We start from the raw sequence: 17,914 nt of genomic DNA, 5'->3' as shown, positions 1-17,914 counted from the left end.
AATAAATCAGTACACATTTCTGCTTAAATCCCTTATCTTTTTGAGCCAGAGATAAAACTGTAAGAATATAGAGATAGTATAAATATCTCTCTAAATAAAGAGATAATGCTAAATCAATAAAAGATAATCACTAAATGAAAAGCTACAAATTGTAAGAAACTAGGCTGGTGAATACGATAATAACTTAGGAATCTTAGTCTTATGGTCAGATTAAAAAAATTTTTTTTAACATTTATTTATTTTTGAGAGACAGAGACAGAGCATGAACAGGGGAGGGGCAGAGAGAGAGAGGGAGACACAGAATCTGAAGTAGGCTCCAGGCTCTGAGCACAGAGTTGGACATGGGGCTCAAACCCATGCACCATGAGATCGTAACCTGAGCCAAAATCGGTCGCTCAACTGACTGAGCCACCCTGGCACCCCCTAATGGTCAAATTTTCAATCCTTTGGAAAATTGTTTAGGTTCATTTAAGATCTTGTAGTTGCCAAGGGGTGCTATAAGTCGAAAGCGGTTTTGTAAAAACAAAGTGTTTTGGTCTTAGTGAGATGCTATTTTTTATTTTGCCTGTTTTAAAGATGTAGTCTAACAGAACTTTTTCTTCCCCATTTATGAAATTCTATTTTTGTTGAGAAAAAAGCTGGACAAGATTGATGTGTAAAGAAGACACTCTGGTATTTGTCGGTAATTGTAAACAGCTTCCTGTGAGGGAGTACACCTTGTTTTTATGTGGTTTTTCTCCATTTGTTAACAATGAAATCTTCTCCATGTGGAGCAAACGAAATGGAGAACTCCGAAGAGGTGAAATGCATACTCCTGAAAAATTGGGCGAAAAGCAGCATTTTGCAGAAAAATATTCTCCCCATCTTACCTGAAATGAATGGGTTATAAAATTTTGCCCATTGAGATAATACTTTTCATTTTTACTGGTGGTCTCTGTTAAGAGATTTGAAGTTCACAGGTGGAGTCAATGGTCGAGTAAAGTTATTCCTGCTTATTTCGTAGAGTGTACTGTTTGAACTTTAAATTTTAAGGATTTCTTAGATGACATTATGGGATTAACTTGTGCCTTAAGTTTACAATACAGTCCTGCCATGACAGCCCTTGGCTGACACCATTTTCATAATTATGTTGACCTGAGAAAATGTCCTTGCCAGAAGGACCAGTGTATCACAGAATACAAATATTGTTTATCATGTAAAAGCAGAGGACACGGCCAGGATCATCTGCAGAAGGTAGGAAGTATTTGCCCCAGAAGATGTGCAGACTTCTTTTGTTAAACAATTGTTGCAGGTCGAGACCCCAGAAAAGACTCTAAAACAGGTGTGTGGCAGAAAGTTTATTGGGGATTGACATCAACACCTCTGGAAGAATGGACTGATCCTGTGGGGTATTGTGGAACTGAGATGGCCCTAGAGTGTGCCAACTGGAGACAAAGGGACCAGGGCCTTACGTCCTGGTATTAATCATCTTTGGGTATGGGCTGAGCCAGAGGAGGGGGCAGAGCTTTCGGCGAAATGACTCCCTTTAGACAAGAACAGCATAAATATTTCAGTTCTGAGGGGGGGCACATCACAGCATCCATCACAGAAGATTTTTTGAACCCCTGAGGCACATACCGTGATCGCCATAGAACCTAGGTTATCGAATGTAAATGATCGAAGAAGTTTTACTTTGAGGAAATCAATTGTGATTTAAAACCCATCAGAATCAAGCCCATGATCTGTCATACTATTCTCATCACCAGGTAATAATGATTAATTACATGGCTGTGAAATGTTAGGTTTGCCCCATTTTCAGAAGTTTCTGTGTTAGATGCTTCAAGTTTCTACAGATTTGCAGCAATTCGCATACTTAATTGTGAATGTAAGAGGAAAAGGAACACATTGTGAATGCTTTTTGTTAATAAACATGAAAACGGTTTAAGTCATCAAAGCTGTTTATTTTCAAGGTCCTTTGTCCTGCTCAAGGCCAAACTGTTAGCGGGTAGAGCTGTACAGATGTGTTGTAAATGTACTTTTACCTCTGGATAGAAAATTGATTCTTGCCATCTCAAGAGGGGATGCACAGATACCTCTTAGGAAAGGACTGGTTCACATCTTGTAGGAACCAAATGCTAAGCATTAATGGCATCAGAATGGTGTGATTATAAAACCTCACACATGGGGAGATTTAAAAGCATAGATCCTATGTGGTCTCGAGCACAGCTCTACTATTTGTTTGCTTGGTGCCCCTGGGAAAATGAAGTTCTCTGTCATTTCATTTTCTCCTCTCTAAAGTAGGTTTAATAATAAGACCCTAGTATTATTAAATGACCAATATGCGTGCATGGCAGAGAGTAAATGCTTTGTAGATGTTTCCTGTTATAATATTCCATTGTGTTTTTTTGAAGAAAAATTTAAGAGAGAACCAACTTTCTCTTTATTAAACTATCACGCCATTTTTTGGTGCTGGAGGTATGCCTTTTGCTGTATGGAAAACCAAATGATGTTTGATTATTAATGAGTCCATATATTCGAATGATGTGAAGAGTTGACATTTGAACGTTTTCCTCAACTCTCTCCGTATGGGTCAGGAAAAGGCGTCAAGGAAAAACAACCTTTTTCTAGATCTTTGATGAATAAAGGTGAGATTGGGAATTTCCTTTCTTTTTGTAAATATATATTTTTAATGTTTATTTTTGACGGAGAGAGAGAGAGAAAGAGACAGAGCACTAGTGGGGAAGGGATAGACAGAGAGGGAGACAGAGTCCGAAGCAGGCTCCAGGCTCTGATTTGTCAACACAGAGCCCAACACAGGGCTCAAACCCACGAACCATGAGATCATGACTTGAGCCAGAGTCAGGTGCTTAACCGACTGAGTCACCCAGGCACCCCAGGAATTTATTTTCAAGTAAAGCTTATGTGTCATACATCTTTGATGTATAATCTCATTTAACCTTTATAGCGACTCCATGAGATTTACACTGTAATGTTCTCCTTCTTACTAATGGAGGGAAACAAGAGAAGAGGTTATGAATAGAAACTGGAGCAGAGTTTAGGGTCTGAAAACAAGTCCGTGTGAAGTCATTGTAGTGCTCGGGCAGGGGTGGAGTGGGGTGCTGGCCCGCTCCTGTGCAATTCAGGTTGGATGATGTGTGTGCAGAATACCGATGGCCAGAGAGGTCTTTCCACCTTGTGACCAGCGGCTGCAAAGGAGTTTCTCCTGGGCTGAATTCATGGCAGCAGAACCATGAAGTTTGCCGTCTTCGGGTTAGTTAGTTATTTCAGTGGAAGAAAAAGCATGACAACTTCTCTGGTCACGTAATTACTAAATTGCTTGTTGTATCTCTCCCCGAGAATATAAGACAAACCTATCATTGCAAAACAGTGGTTTCCTTTATTATTATTATTTATTTATTTTGAGAGGAAGAGAGAGAGCATGTGCAAGTGGGGGAGGGGCAGAGGGAAGAGGAGGAGAGAGGGAGCGAGAGAATGAATCTTAAACGGGTTTCACACCCAGCACAGAGCCCATGCACGGGCTCCATCTCACGATTGAGGTCACGGCCTGAACCAAAATCAAGAGTCAGACGCTTAGCTAACTGAGCCACCCAGGTGCCCTTTTACTTTTCTTTTTCTTTTTTTTTCTTTTTTTCTTTCTCGTTTCTTTTCTGGTTAAAGATTAAGTTACATAAGGAAGAAAAGGCGTTAACTGGAAATCAATATATTTGCGTTTCAAGACAATTTGTATTGTAGTTCTCTCAAGGATATTTGCAGAAAGAAGAGGAAATGGCTAAAGGAAATAGCTGTGGTGGTGAAAATTGCCTTCTTGAAGGCCTGTTCCTAATCTTTTCTGCTGCAGAATATTATGTTGATTCAGGAAATTAGCTTTGCGTTTTTAAAAATTATAATTTAGAAAAGGACTGTATTTAGGTCAGAGAGAAACAGATAAAGATGTGGTTTTGAAATTTCTAAAATCTTACATTTGGATATTTCTTCTCACAGTTGCTCAGTTGACATACTCCCTTTTCTATAAGTAAAATGTCTTGCACTCTTGTTTTCTGGTCTAGGAAGTCTCAAAGCTCTCCCTGATGTCCAAATCTGGAGAGAAACAAAGGAGCAAAATTTCTTTTTGCAAATCTGTGAAGATTATCTAATTATTAAAAACATCCTGATCCAGAAATCCTGGGAGAAATAATGTGTATATTGAGTTTGAAAAATAAAAGCCACTCAGTGCATGTGCATGAACATTTGCACCTAACGGGCAAAAGAAAATCAGGTTGAGGATGCCACAGTATAATTAAAGAGGGGGATGACCATGAATTCATCAGGATCAGAAGATTAAAAAAACAAAGAAAAGATCTCTTTGTATGTATAAAACCACTGTTTAAAAAAGAACTGTGTGGCTAGAAGAGAATAACTGTAACACATTAAATGGGATTCTTTGGAAAAGGACAATTCTAGAAGATCAAAAATACTGTACAATATACTCACAGTAGGTATCTGAGCTTTACAGAAATTTATACTAATGTCAGCATCTTTCTACTTGTCCCTTTGAACGCAAGATTCATAGAAAATATTGAAAACAAAAATTCACCCTCTCGCAAGCCAGTAAAAATGTGAAACAGTTTCTCTACTAAGTCATTTAGCATCATGACCAGATGGTTAAAGAAGATAAATTTTAAGAGTTGATTTTCAAGTTTTAGAGGAAACTGCTGGTGGTGTTCAGTTTGCTACACTTCAGAGTGCATATTTGCATATGAAAAATGCTTCTATAATATTGCAGTTAATTTACTGGGCAAACAGCTTGAATATATATTGAAGCTTTATGGTGCCAGGACACCCAGTTGATCTGATAAAATTACAAGTGAATTTGAGAGCAGAGGAGGACGGAGTAATAAATCAGTTATATGTTAACTTGCAGAGGAAAGAAAATACTTGCCTACTCTCCAAGTCTCCCCACCTTTTCAACTGGTTGAATTTACCTTGTGCACACAAAGTGTAATTGTGTTAGCCCTTGGTTATTGATGAATCCTCTTAAAAGGAGTAAGTTATTTGGTTGCTTTAATTGATTGATTTCTTTAAATTGACAGTAAAATCCTTGAAACACACCAGACCGACGTAAACACAGTCTGAATCACACTCAAAATTTAACCAATGTTTGGATACCCATTCTCTCAAGGCATCTTGTGAATGTAATGAAATAATGATTCAATTGTCTAGTTATTAAAAAGAAAATGGCTTGCTGGCCAATTGGGCAAAAAGCATCCTTCACCCTGCATATGTCATTGAGTGGATCTGTTACTTGAATGAAGTAACAGATCTCTCTGGTCAATACTATCCAAATGGTTGTTAGGCAGGCACAGCTGCTGTTCTTGAAATGTGAGTTTGTCTGCAGTGGATGCTATTGTTGCTTCTCCAACATTAGTACCATCTCTGTCTGGTGGGTGGAGGCCAGGGATGGTGCTGTACCTATCACAATACTTAGGGCAGTCCCCCCCTCCCCACCATATGAAAAATGATTTGGTCCAAACTACCAATAGTGCCACCGTCTATGACTGACTAGCATCTGTGTGGCACTATCATGGTTTTGATAAAGAAAGGAAAATGGAGATGTCCTTGGACCAAAGACTGGATCCATTCCACCAGCACGTGACACATCCTGATGAAGACTCCAGAGCTTTCTGAGAGGGCTTCGAAGGGAAGATCCTCCTGCCAACAAAGAGGGTTGTGGTGCCAGATAACTAATTTTGGGTGCAAATGAGTATTGAGTGCCCAGCTTCTTTAGACATAAGCTTTATGAGCATTTAATCTTTAGTACAATAGCCATGGTCCTTCTGGAGGCTTTCAAATTTCAAAGTTTTATTTCTTCTTGAATTCAGTTGCCATTTGTTGACTGCCCATAATATGGGCGCCTTAGCTGCAAGGGTGACGAGAATGAGACAGACTCAGTTGATGTCCTCCTGGAATTGAATTCTAATGGGAGATGATGTCTGTGAATGAATAAATATTCAAGTAGTTAATCAGTCACTATTGTCTTAATGGGTCTATAAGAAAAGCAGCCAGTATTAGGAAAGTGTATAAGGGAGATCCTGATGGAATTGCGGCCTTCAGGTTTTCTGTGTTGAAGGGATACCTTTGCTTAGGTTGGAAAGGAAGCTTGGGCTTCCTGACGGCATGGCAGGTAGATGTCAAGACCTGAAACCCCAAGAGATCAAGGCTGAAATGGATGGCATTTGTGACTTAGCCTTGAAAGTCACATGAACTCACTTCTGCCATACTCTTGGATAAGACAGTCACAAGGTTGGATCCAACAAGCTTCAAAGAAAGGGTGACATGGGCACTACAACTTGATGGGAGTGATGTAAAGATCACATTTTAAGCAAAAGTAGGATGAGCACTATTGCTGCAGCTATATTTATTAAGTGAAACAAGAATAAATCAGTACACATTTCTGTTTAAATTCCTTATCTTTTTGAACTATTTAGGTAATTGATATGATCTCCAGCTTCCAAAGTGTATTCTAATTGGCCTAGCCTGTAGTGCGATCCCATCTCCCTGGTCACAATAATTAATCCAGGATTGTCACATGATGTAGGTCGTGCCATTTATTCAGAAATTGGGAGAGGAAACATCATCTCGCCTGGATGGTGTGATGTCTTGATATGAGGCCTAGAACTGCTCCAAATATTTTGCTCTTATGAGGAAAGCCAGTCTCAAGATAAAGCTGATGCATCAGGATGGGCAGAGCTCAATGGATTACAGAGAAATAGTCTGGAGTCCTTAACAAATCATATCAGAAAGTTTTAATGTCCTCTAGACTGCATAAGCCAGTGCATTACTTTTTAAGTGAGTTTGTGTTGGATCCTCTACTACTTGCAAATAAAATCATCCAAAGAGATCCAAAGACTCAATAGTACCAAGGCCAAGGACTCTTACTGGTATTCAGTCTGCTATCCCCTGCCCCTGCCCTTCTCCTCCCCTGACATTCACATGAGACTTCTTTTCTCTTCTAAAGCTGTCTCTAAGTTTTAGTTTGAGATACGGAGAGGATTATGGAAGGATAAGACAAGTTCTTCATATTTTCCTATTTTAGCTTTGGAAAGCCTTCAAATATTTGGATGCAGCCAAGTTTATTTTAACTCTTTATTTAAAAAAAAATTTTTTTTAACGTTTATTCATTTTTGAGACAGGGAGAGACAGCATGAACGGGGGAGGGTCAGAGAGAGAGGGAGACACAGAATCTGAAACAGGCTCCAGGCTCTGAGCTGTCAGCACAGAGCCTGACGTGGGGCTCGAACTCACAGACCACGACACGAGATCATGACCTGAGCCGAAGTCAGATGCCTAACCGACTGAGCCACCCAGGCGCCCCTTAACTCTTTATTTTGAAACCATTGCAGACTTATCAGAAGTTGCAAAAGTAGATTCTATAATCTGCTTATAATTAAGGGATTCTATAATCCCTTGAACCCATCACCGAGCTTCCTATACTGTAGTAGTATAATATCAAAACAAGAAAATTGACGTAATTAAATAGGATAGTAAGCATTTTTTTAATTGGCCCTTGATTTTATCATCTGTAAAGTGACAGTATAATATGTTCCTTCCAAGCTGAAACAAGAAAATGAATACAAAGTGATTAGCTCAATGTATTTAATACCTAGAATTGTTATCAACAACACTTATATATACATACAAGTGTATGTATATGCATGTATGTACATACATATATATTGCATGTATATATATGTATATGTATACTGATACACACATGCACACACAAATATATTCATTTTATAAGGCTCAAGGTATCATTTAAATATGTAAACAAATACACTGCTAACAGTTGTTGCTTTGTTTTTTCACATATTGCTATGCACATCTGTTAACTTGTGGTTAAATCTTTGGAGAAAGTACAATTTGTGATTATATTTTTCTGGTGAGAAAAAACTTGATCCATTTTTTGTAAAAGTTGTAGGAGATGTTTCTATCAGAGTAACAGTCTTAATATATCGCACTCAAAAATTCAATCTCCAGCAAGTAGCCGGTACATTACTCAAATACTGGTCATGAAGTCTATACCCTCATAGGCAAATCTATGAGTACCTTCTAGGTTTTTTTTTTTTTAAGGTTTTTTATTTATTTTTGAGACAGAGACAGAGCATGAACGGGGAAGGGGCAGAGAGAGAGGGAGATACAGAATCGGAAGCAGGCTCCAGGCTCTGAGCCATCAGCCCAGAGCCTGACGCGGGGCTCGAACTCACGGACCGCAAGATCGTGACCTGAGCTGAAGTCGGACGCTTAACCGACTGAGCCACCCAGGCGCCCCAGTACCTTCTAGATTAAAATAAGAACTGAAGTTCGTCGGACGTATGTTGTCTTCTACCAATTTCCAGGCTCAATGAGTCATTTTATAGAGAGACTCTCAACAGACTAAAGGAGTTCTTATTTTTTTAATTTTATATGCCTCTAGTGCAGTGCTTTTCCAAGAGCAGTCACTGGAACACCCGCATTCATATCATGTGGTGATTTTGAAGGACCTAATCTAGATCACCTAAATGACTTCTGAGGGGGAAGATAAGAAATCTTTTTTGACACACATCTTATCAGATTCCCATGGTCATAAAAGTTGAAGAATGCTGTCCTGGTGCCATATATCTGCTTTCTTTAAAATATAAGGACAAAGAGTTCTAAAGTATCTCAAGAATGAATGAGCTGCAAGTTCTAATAGCAGGAAAAACAAAGGGGCAAAAAGAGATAGTTTATGATAAAATTGGAAAAGAAATGTATAGGAATCTAAAAGATATAAAAATAATTATTCAAAGAAACATCTCAAGATAAGATCATCTTAAAATGAGTTCACCCAACATTGCTTTTTCTAAGAATTAACTTCTAAAAAATTTAAAATTTAAAATTAACATAAAGTTGACTATTTTAGGTGTACAGTTCTATACATGTTAACACATGAATGAATTTGTATGATCACACCATAATCAGGATGAGACAATTTCACCACTCTAAAAGAACTTCCTCTTGGTTTCCCTTTGAACAAAGTCACACCCTTCCCTCCCTCCCCTCCTCCCAATCCTTGGCAAATACTGTCCTGTTTTCTGTCACTGTAGTTTTGTTTCTTAAAGAATGTCATGTAAATGGAATCGTACAGTATGTAAACTTGAGACTGACTTCTTTCACTAGGCTTAGTGCCTTTGAGATTCATCCAAGTTGTTTGATATACAAATAGCTCAATCCTTTTTACTGCTGGGTGGTACTGCATTTATGAATGTATCACAGTTTGTTTTTCATTACCTATTGAAGGGCATTTGGATTGTTTGATTACCAATAGAACTGCTATAAATATTCATGCAAAGATTTTTGTATGAACGTACATTTTTATTTCTCTGGGGGTAAATTCTCAAGAATGGGATTGCTGGATCATAATGATGATATGGTAAGTATATGTAACTTTATTAGAAACTGCCAAGCTATTTTTTAGAGCGGCTTTACTATTTTGCATTATCACCAACAATATGTAAGAATTACAGATGTTCTATGTCCTTGTTAGCACTTAGTATTGTCAGTATTGTTTATTTTAGCCATTCTAATAGGTATGGGGTGATATCTTCTAGTGGTTTCAATTTGCATCTCCCTAGTGGCTAATAAGCATTGTTGAGCATCTTTTCATGTACTTACTAGCCATCTGTATCTCCTCTTTGGTGAAATGTTTTGGCTATTTTTTTTTAACATTTTGTCTATTTTTTAACTGGATTGTTTCCTTACTGGTGAGTTTAGAGGGTTTTTTATATATTCTAAATTCAAATCCTTGCCAGATATGTGACTTGCAAATAACTTCTTCTGGTCTATAGCTTATGTTTTCATTCTCTGAACGGTGTCTTTAAAAAAAATTTTTTTAACACTTATCTATTTTTGAGAGACAGAGAGAGAGGCAGAGCATGAGTAGGGGAGGGGGAGAGAGAGAGAAAGAGAGAGAGAGACAGAAAGAATCCAAAGCAGTCTCCAGGCTCTGAGCTGTTTGTTAGCACAGAGCCCAAGGTGGGGCTTGAACCCACGAACTGTGAGACCATGACCTGAGCCGAAGTTGGATGCTCAACCAACTGAGCCACCCAGGCACCCCGTCTTAACAGTGTCTTTTAAGAGGGAAACATTTTAACTTTGGTGAAGTCTGATTTATAATTTCTTTTGTAGGGATCATGCTTTTGGTGTAATATCTAAGAATTTTTTCCTTATTGAAGAAATGAAGATTTTCTCCTATTATTTGAAAAGGTTCAGTTTTATATTTATATGCACATCCATGATAAATTTTGAATTAATATTTGAATGAGGTTATATTTTGTTTTTTGTTGTGTTTTGTTTTGTTTCGCTTATGTATGTTCAATTGTCCTAACCATTTGTGGAAAATACTATATTTTCCCTGTTTAATTACCTTTGCCCTTTTGTAAAAACCTGTTAGCTCAAGGGAATGAGAAAGCAAGCCCTAGCCTAGAAGAAAATGTTTGCAAAATATATATCTGATAAAAGACTGGTATACAAACTATACAAAGAACTCTTAAAACTAGCATTTAAACAATGAATAGTCTAATTTCAAAAAAAATAGTTAAAAGAGGGGCACCTGGGTGACTCTGTTGGTTGGGCGTCTGACTTTGGCTCGATCATGATCTCACAGTTTGTGGGTTCGAGCCCCATGTCGGGCTCTGTGCTCAGAGCTCACAGCCTAGGGCCTGCTTCCGATTCAGTGTCTCCCTCTCTCTCTCTGCCCCTCCCTGCTCATGCTCTATCTCTCTCTCTCTCTCAAAAATAAATAAGCTTAAAAGAATCGTTATAAGACCTAAACAAGGAAAAATCAAGAAAACTAAAAGGCAACTAACGGAATGGGAGAAGATATTTGCAAATCACAGATCGGATAAGGAGTTAGTACCCCAAATCTATAAAGAGCTTATCAAACTCAGCACCCCAAAAGTAAATACTGCATGAAGTGAAGAAATGGGCAGAAGACATGAATAGACACTTTTCCAAAGAAGACATCCAGATGGCTAATAGACACATAAAAAGATGCTCAATATCACTCATCATCAGGGAAATACAAATCAAAACCATAACGAGGTACCACCTCACACCAGTCAGAGTGGCTAAAATGAACAATTCAGGAGACAACAGATGTTGGAGAGGATGTGGAGAAAGGGGAACACTTTTGCACTGTTGGTGCGAATGCAAACTGGTGCAGCTCTTCTGGAGAACAGTATGGAGGTTTATCAAAAAATTGAAAATAGAACTATGTTCATCCCAGCAATTGCAATACCAGGTATTTATCCAAAGGATACAAAAATGCTGATTTGAAGGGGCTCAATGCCCCAATGTTTATAGCAGCACTATCAACAATAGCCAAACTATGGGAAGAGCTTAAATGTTCATCAGCTGACAAATGGATAAAGCAGATGTAGTATTTATATACCATGGAATATTACTTGGCAATCAAAAAAATGAAATCTTGACATTTGCAACAACATGGATGGAACTAGAGTGTATTATGCTAGGTGAAATAAGTCAGAGAAAGACAAGTATCATATGATTTCACTCATATTTGAAATTTAAGAAACACAACAGATGATCATTGGGGAAGGGAAGGAAAAATAAGATAAAAACAGAGAGGGAGGCAAACCATAAGAGACTCTTAAATACAGAGAACAAACTGAAGGTTGCTGGGGGGGAGGTGGGTGGGAGGATGGGCTAAATGGGTGATGGGCATTAAGGAGGGCACTTGTTGGGATGAGCACTGGGTGTTGTAAGCAATCACTCACTGGGTTCTGCTCATGAAACCGATACTACACTGTATGTTAACTAACTTGAATTTAACAACCACAAAAAAGGACTTGAACAGATACCTTACCCAAAAAGATGTACAGATGGCAAATAAGCATATGAAAAGATGCTTAATATCATGTGTCATTAGTGAATTGCAAATTGAAACCGCAATGTGGTATCAGTAAACACCAAAATCCTAAACACTGAGAGCAGCACTGGTATAGAAACTGAGCAACAAGAACTCTCATTCATGGCTGGTGAGAATGTGAAACGGTCCAGACACTTTGGAAGGAATTTGGCAGTTTCTTATTAAAACTACACATACTCTTACCATACAATCTAACAGCTATGTTCCTTATATTTACCCGCAGGACTTGAAAACTTATGTCCATATAAATACATGTATACAGATGTTTATAGCAGCTTTATTTGTAGTTGGTGAAACATGGGAGCAATCAGTATGTCCAGTAGGTGAATGGAAACATAAACTGTGGTACATCTAAAAAATGGACAGTTACTCAGTGCTGAAAAGAAATGACCTATCAAGCCATAAAAAGACATGGATGGACCTTAAATGCATATTACTAAATGAAAGTAGCCAATCTGAAAAGGCTGCCTACTGTATGAGTCCAATTATATGCCATTCTTCAAAAAAGCAAAACTGTGGAGACAGTAAAAATATCGGTGGTTGCCAGGGGTTATGAGGAGGAAGGGATAGATAGGTAGAACACAGAGGATTTGGTGCGGGGGGAAGGAGATAATCAAAGACAATCAATTGGCCATATATGTGGAGGTCTATTTCTTTCTTTTTAAAAAAAATTTTTTTTTAACATTTATTCATTTTTGAGAGACAGAGAGAGACAGAGCATGAGTGGGGGAGGGGGAGAGAGAGAGGGAGACACAGAATCCAAAGCAGGCTCCAGGCTCTGAGCTGTCAGCGCAGAGCATGATGTGGGGCTCAAACTCACGAACTGCGAGATCATGACCTGAGCCGAAGTTGGACACTCAACCGACTGAGCCACCCAGGAGCCCCTGTGGAGGTCTATTTCTAAACTCCATTCTGTTTCATTGAACTGTGTGTATGTTTATCTCTCCACCGACACTGTAGTATATTTTTATTGTTGGCCTAACAATTGTGATTCTTCCAATTTGTTATTCTTTTTCAAAATACTTTGGCTTTGCTCATCTATGTGAATTTTGGAATCAGCTAGTCCATCTCTACAAAACAAAAATCCTGCTGGAGATTTGATTGCAACTGTGTTTTATCTGTAGATTCACTGGGGCAGAGTTAGTATTTTTGCTGTATTGGGTCTTGCAATCAACGAACATAGATTTTATATTTTTTTGCAGTTATTATGTGTATATTAAGAAATCATATTTTATTGCTTATTTTTTATTAGTAGATGGGAATATATTATTGAATTTTGTACATTGACTTTTTTTTTTCCGTAGATTCCTTGAGATTATCTGCATGGAAAATCATGTTTTCTGTGAGTAGAGACAATTTTATTTTTTTCCTTATGATCTATTTGACTGCCCACTCCCCACACCCCTTATTGTTCTGATTAGGACTTCCAGTATAATATTAAATAGGAGTGATGAGAGTGGACAGCCTAGTTTTGTTCCTGTTCTTGGGATAAAAGCATTCAGTCTTTCACCATTAAGTATTATATGGGTGTAGGTTATCCATCAATGCCCTTTATCATATTGTGGATATTTCATTCTATTCCTAGTTTCCTGAGGGTTTTTTTTTTATCATGAGTTAATATTGAATTTTGTCAAATATTCTTTTGCATCAGCTAATATGATCGTGGTTTTTTTGTTTTGTTTTGTTTTTTGTTTTTGTTTTGTTTTTCCTTTAGGCTGTGTTAACAGTTAACATGATAGATTGCATTGATTGATTTTTAAATGTTGAACCAGCCTTGCTTTCCTGGGGCAAACTCCAATTGGTCAGGGTGTATTAGTTTTATATATTCCTGGATTTGTTTTGCTTTTTTTTTGGTGGGGATCTTTTTGTGTCTACTTCATGAAAGATACTGGTCCGTCATTTTCTTTTCCTACCCACTTTGGTTTTGATACTAGGGTAATACTGCCCTCATAAAATGAGTCAGGAGGTATATCCCCTTCTTTCCTCTTTTCTGGAAGAGACTGTGTTAAACTGGTGTTATTTCTTCTTGAAACGTTTGATAGAATTCACTAGTGAAGTCATCTATACTTGTATATTTCATTCTCAGAAGGGTTTTGACCAGAAATTAAATTGAAGAGGTATAGGACTATTCAGGGGTCTATTTCATTTTGCATACATTTTTGAGGAATTGTTTTATTTCACCTAAGTTGTCTCATTTATGTGCACTGAGTTGTTTGCAGTATAATCTTAGGATTCCTTTAATGTCAATAAGGTCTGTAATGACATATTCTCCTTCATTCCTTATATTGGTAATTTCTGTCCTTCTTTTTTTCTTTGTGAGACTTACTAGATATTTATCAATTTTATTGATCTAAGAAATGAGCTTTTGACTTTATCATTTTTTCCTTCTTTTATTTCCTGTTTCATTAGTTTCTGCCTTCATTTTTATTATTTCTTTCCTATACTTGCTTTGGTTTTGTTTGCTTTCCTTTTTGTAATTTAAGGTGGGAGCTTATATTATTGGGTTATGACTTTCCTTTTTTTCTAATACAAGTGGTCCTTTCTTTGCCTGGTAGTGCTGCACTATAAAAATGACCGTGTAAGGTCAAACTGTTCAAAGTAATCTTAGTAATCAATAGGAACATTTTTGATTTTTCCATGACTGTTAACATTTTTTTTTTGTAAATACATTAGAATATGTCTTGCTGTGGATTATAAATGTTTGGCAAATGAAAAAAAAAGTGAAATTAATACTTAATAGGCCACAATTTAAGACATTATGAATTTTGAGAATTGAAGTCTTTTGTTTATAAAAATGCAATAGAAGTACTGTGAGCTTCTCATTGTATAATTTACAGTGAGAACAAGCATCTTATCTGTGCTTTGGCAGTTTGTCTCATTGCTTTCTAAGTTGCGATTGGTTTCCAACAGTTTATCCTTTGTACCTCAAATATTGTAAAGTATTTCCAATTGTTCCTTTAATGTGAAGTTTTGTCATTGTCATCTCTTCTGAGGCATCTTTCTCCTGTTTTCACTACCACTGTCCTCATTTCTGTTAACACACTCACCTTTAGTGAATTCATGTGGCTGCATATTTAGAGCCTTTTGAATGGCAGCATGGTCAACATTTCCATGGCCAGCTATTTCCTCTGTAATCCCATTTATGTTGGATTCAAATTTTACTTTATTTTTTGTTACACATTCATCTTTGTTGGCCAGTTTTCTCTTTTGATTGTACATTTTAAAAAATGCCAGATGGGTTTATCACTGGGAGACAAGGAGACAACACAATTATACTTTCTCCTGTATGTGCATGAACTGAATAACTGATGTACAGTGACCAATCATTGACAAACTTTGGAAGAAGTAGTTGATTGGTCACCTATCATGATGTGCATCCGTTATTTATGTAGCGATTTATGGAGTTTTCACATCATGCAATTACTCATAGTAAATATATTGTAGCAATTAAAATTTGAACAGTGTTATTGGGGGCTGATATTATTTATTTAAACTATGGTAAAGGAAATTTTTGTATATTGGGACTTTTTAAAGCTAGGGTTATCTACATAAGCATTTATTTCTATAAATTACCTTCTAAGCACAGCCTTAGATGTGTTCTACAAATCCTGATGACATGTGTTATCCACTCTGTGCCTGTAAAGCTGCCCAGTCCGGTATCTGGGCACACTGTCATTGGTTTTTTAAGAGTGTGTTGGCTGAGTTTGCACATGCTTATAAAATTTCGAGCTTTCTACCTGTTGTTGATTTCCAGTTTCAATTATATTTATATAGTTTACGTAGTGGTTGTCTAGGGATTGCAATATATATATTTGACTTTTCAAAGTCTACTTAGAACCAATTATTTTCTACTTCAAATGGAATTTAGACAACTTATCACCATATCTTAACATGATTGACTTAACAAACAAAGCAAAACTGGAGTATTGGTTAACTATGTAATCCAGATCGATCCTATAATTCTTCTTATGCCTTAGGAAGACATTATCCAACATATGAATGACTGATAAGTTATGAAGGAATGGTAACATATTTTAGCCTAAAGTTCAGTAATTACAGTGTAGCTATTTTAGAAACAAATTATGTTTTAAAATAATTTGATTGGTGTGTGGATAGTAGAGATTTATTAATATTGAACATATTTAAATTTTATTTGCTGGGATTTTTTCCCCTCTAAATAAGTAATTAAATGAATGAATTAGCTAACATTGAACATAGAAAATAAGTAACAAATCAAAGCTTGCTTACAGAAAACATCATTTGTGATAATAATTACAAGTCGTATCTGGAAAAAGAAAATAAACCAATTGTGGCTTTTTCACATCATTAATGAAAATTTTGTTTACTTTTAAATTTCTAACAGTATTTCAGAGTAGGAACTAAAGGGGTTACTTTTATTACAATATTCATATTTATAGACTATTGTTTTCATATTTCAAAATCTACTTCTTTACAACCATAAGGAATAGATAAAATCCTCATTTTACATATGAGAAAACTGAGAAATAGAGACATTAAGTAAATTTCCCAAGTTCATACATATTGAATGGAAGAGTTGGGATTTAAACTTGAGTATTTTGACTTCCAAATCCACACTATGAACTGACTTATTATCTAGTCTCCAGAGGAGAGGGCAGTAGCATTGTATAGTATTATGATCTTGAGAAACTTTAGAATAGAAAACAGATTTATTTTTTTAATTTTTAAATTTTTAAAGAGATTTTATTTTTAGGTAATCTCTACACACAATATGGGCTCGAACTCACGACCCCCTGAGATCAAGAGTTGCATGCTCTTACCAACTGAGCCATCCAGCCGCCCCTAGAATATAAAACAATTGTTAAAAAGAAGGGTGGTCTGTGTGTGTGTGTGTGTGTGTGTGTGTGTGTGTGTGTGTGTGAGTGTCAGTGTGTGTATGTATATGCACATCTGTGTAATTTTTGCCCAAAGTAACTCGCTAAATAGGTTACAGATATTGTATAGTTTCTATAATGGGAAAAAGATCCTGTCAGACACTGATGTATTATGCTTTGCTATTTATTTTCAGATTTCACTTTGATGTCTTTACACATTGATGTATGTACAGATAATATGAAACAACCATCAGGTGCTGAATTCTGCTTCTGAGAAAGGCCACAAGGTTATAGTCTTAAATGAGCAGGATCCAATTTGGTAACATTCTGCATATCATTATGACCTCTCTCTAAAGTAGATTTTTCTTATGCTATTTTCCGTGTTTTTGAGAGTTTAAGAACTAGTATACACTAACAATAAAAACTGTTACTTTATTCTTTCATGCCTTATTTCTTTACCACTCTTCTCGAATGTTGTTTCCTATAAAAACTGGTCCAAAAGAAGGTTAAGCTAATCAAATGATTGACTATTGCAATTTTTTTTAGTTTTTAAAATTTTTATTTATTTATTTTTAAAATTTTTATTAAAAAAATTTTAAATTTAAATTCTAGTTAGTTAACACACAGTGTAATAGGTTTCAGGTATAAAATCTAGTAATTCAACACTTTCATATAACACCCAGTGCTCATCACAACAAGTGCCCTCCTTAATCCCCATCACCTATTTTATCCATCCCCCTACTCACCTCCCTTCTGGTAACCATCAGTTTGTTCTCTGTAGTTAAGAGTCTGTTTCTTGGTTTGTGTCTTTCTCCCTCTTTTTTCTCTTTGCTCCTTTGTTTTGTTTCTTAAATTCCACATACGAGTGAAATCATATGGTATTTGTCTTTCTCTGACTGACTTATTTTGCTTAGCATAATACTCTCCAGCGCCATCCACATCATTGCAAATGGCAAGATTTCATTCTTTTTTATGGCTGAGCAATGTTCTGAAAATCAAAACCAGTCCTGCTGGTATCCCATTAGAGAAAATTTACTTTTCTTATTCTGCAGTGGAAAAATGGAAATATATTAGCTACTCCATTCTTCAAATAATTTGAAAATCTTATTCTTTCAAT

At 36.6% G+C, this 17,914-nt stretch overlaps 1 protein-coding gene across 1 annotated transcript in view; it reads left to right on the top strand.

Moving 5' to 3' along the window:
* The window catches only part of LOC107180831, a 99,347-nt gene extending 82,246 nt beyond the window's left edge, over positions 1 to 17,101 (top strand). Inside the window, exons 3-4 of the mRNA XM_042998318.1 lie at positions 13,249 to 13,286; positions 16,992 to 17,101. Of these exons, the coding sequence (XP_042854252.1) occupies positions 13,249 to 13,286; positions 16,992 to 17,071 (118 nt within the window). The 3' untranslated portion in view covers positions 17,072 to 17,101. The remainder of the gene's footprint in view (positions 1 to 13,248; positions 13,287 to 16,991) is intronic.
* The last annotated feature ends 813 nt before the right edge of the window (positions 17,102 to 17,914 follow it).

The sequence above is a fragment of the Panthera tigris genome, chromosome C2, assembly GCF_018350195.1.
Source record: "Panthera tigris isolate Pti1 chromosome C2, P.tigris_Pti1_mat1.1, whole genome shotgun sequence".
Lineage (NCBI taxonomy): Eukaryota > Metazoa > Chordata > Mammalia > Carnivora > Felidae > Panthera > Panthera tigris.
This window is presented reverse-complemented; position numbering and strand designations above follow the sequence as displayed.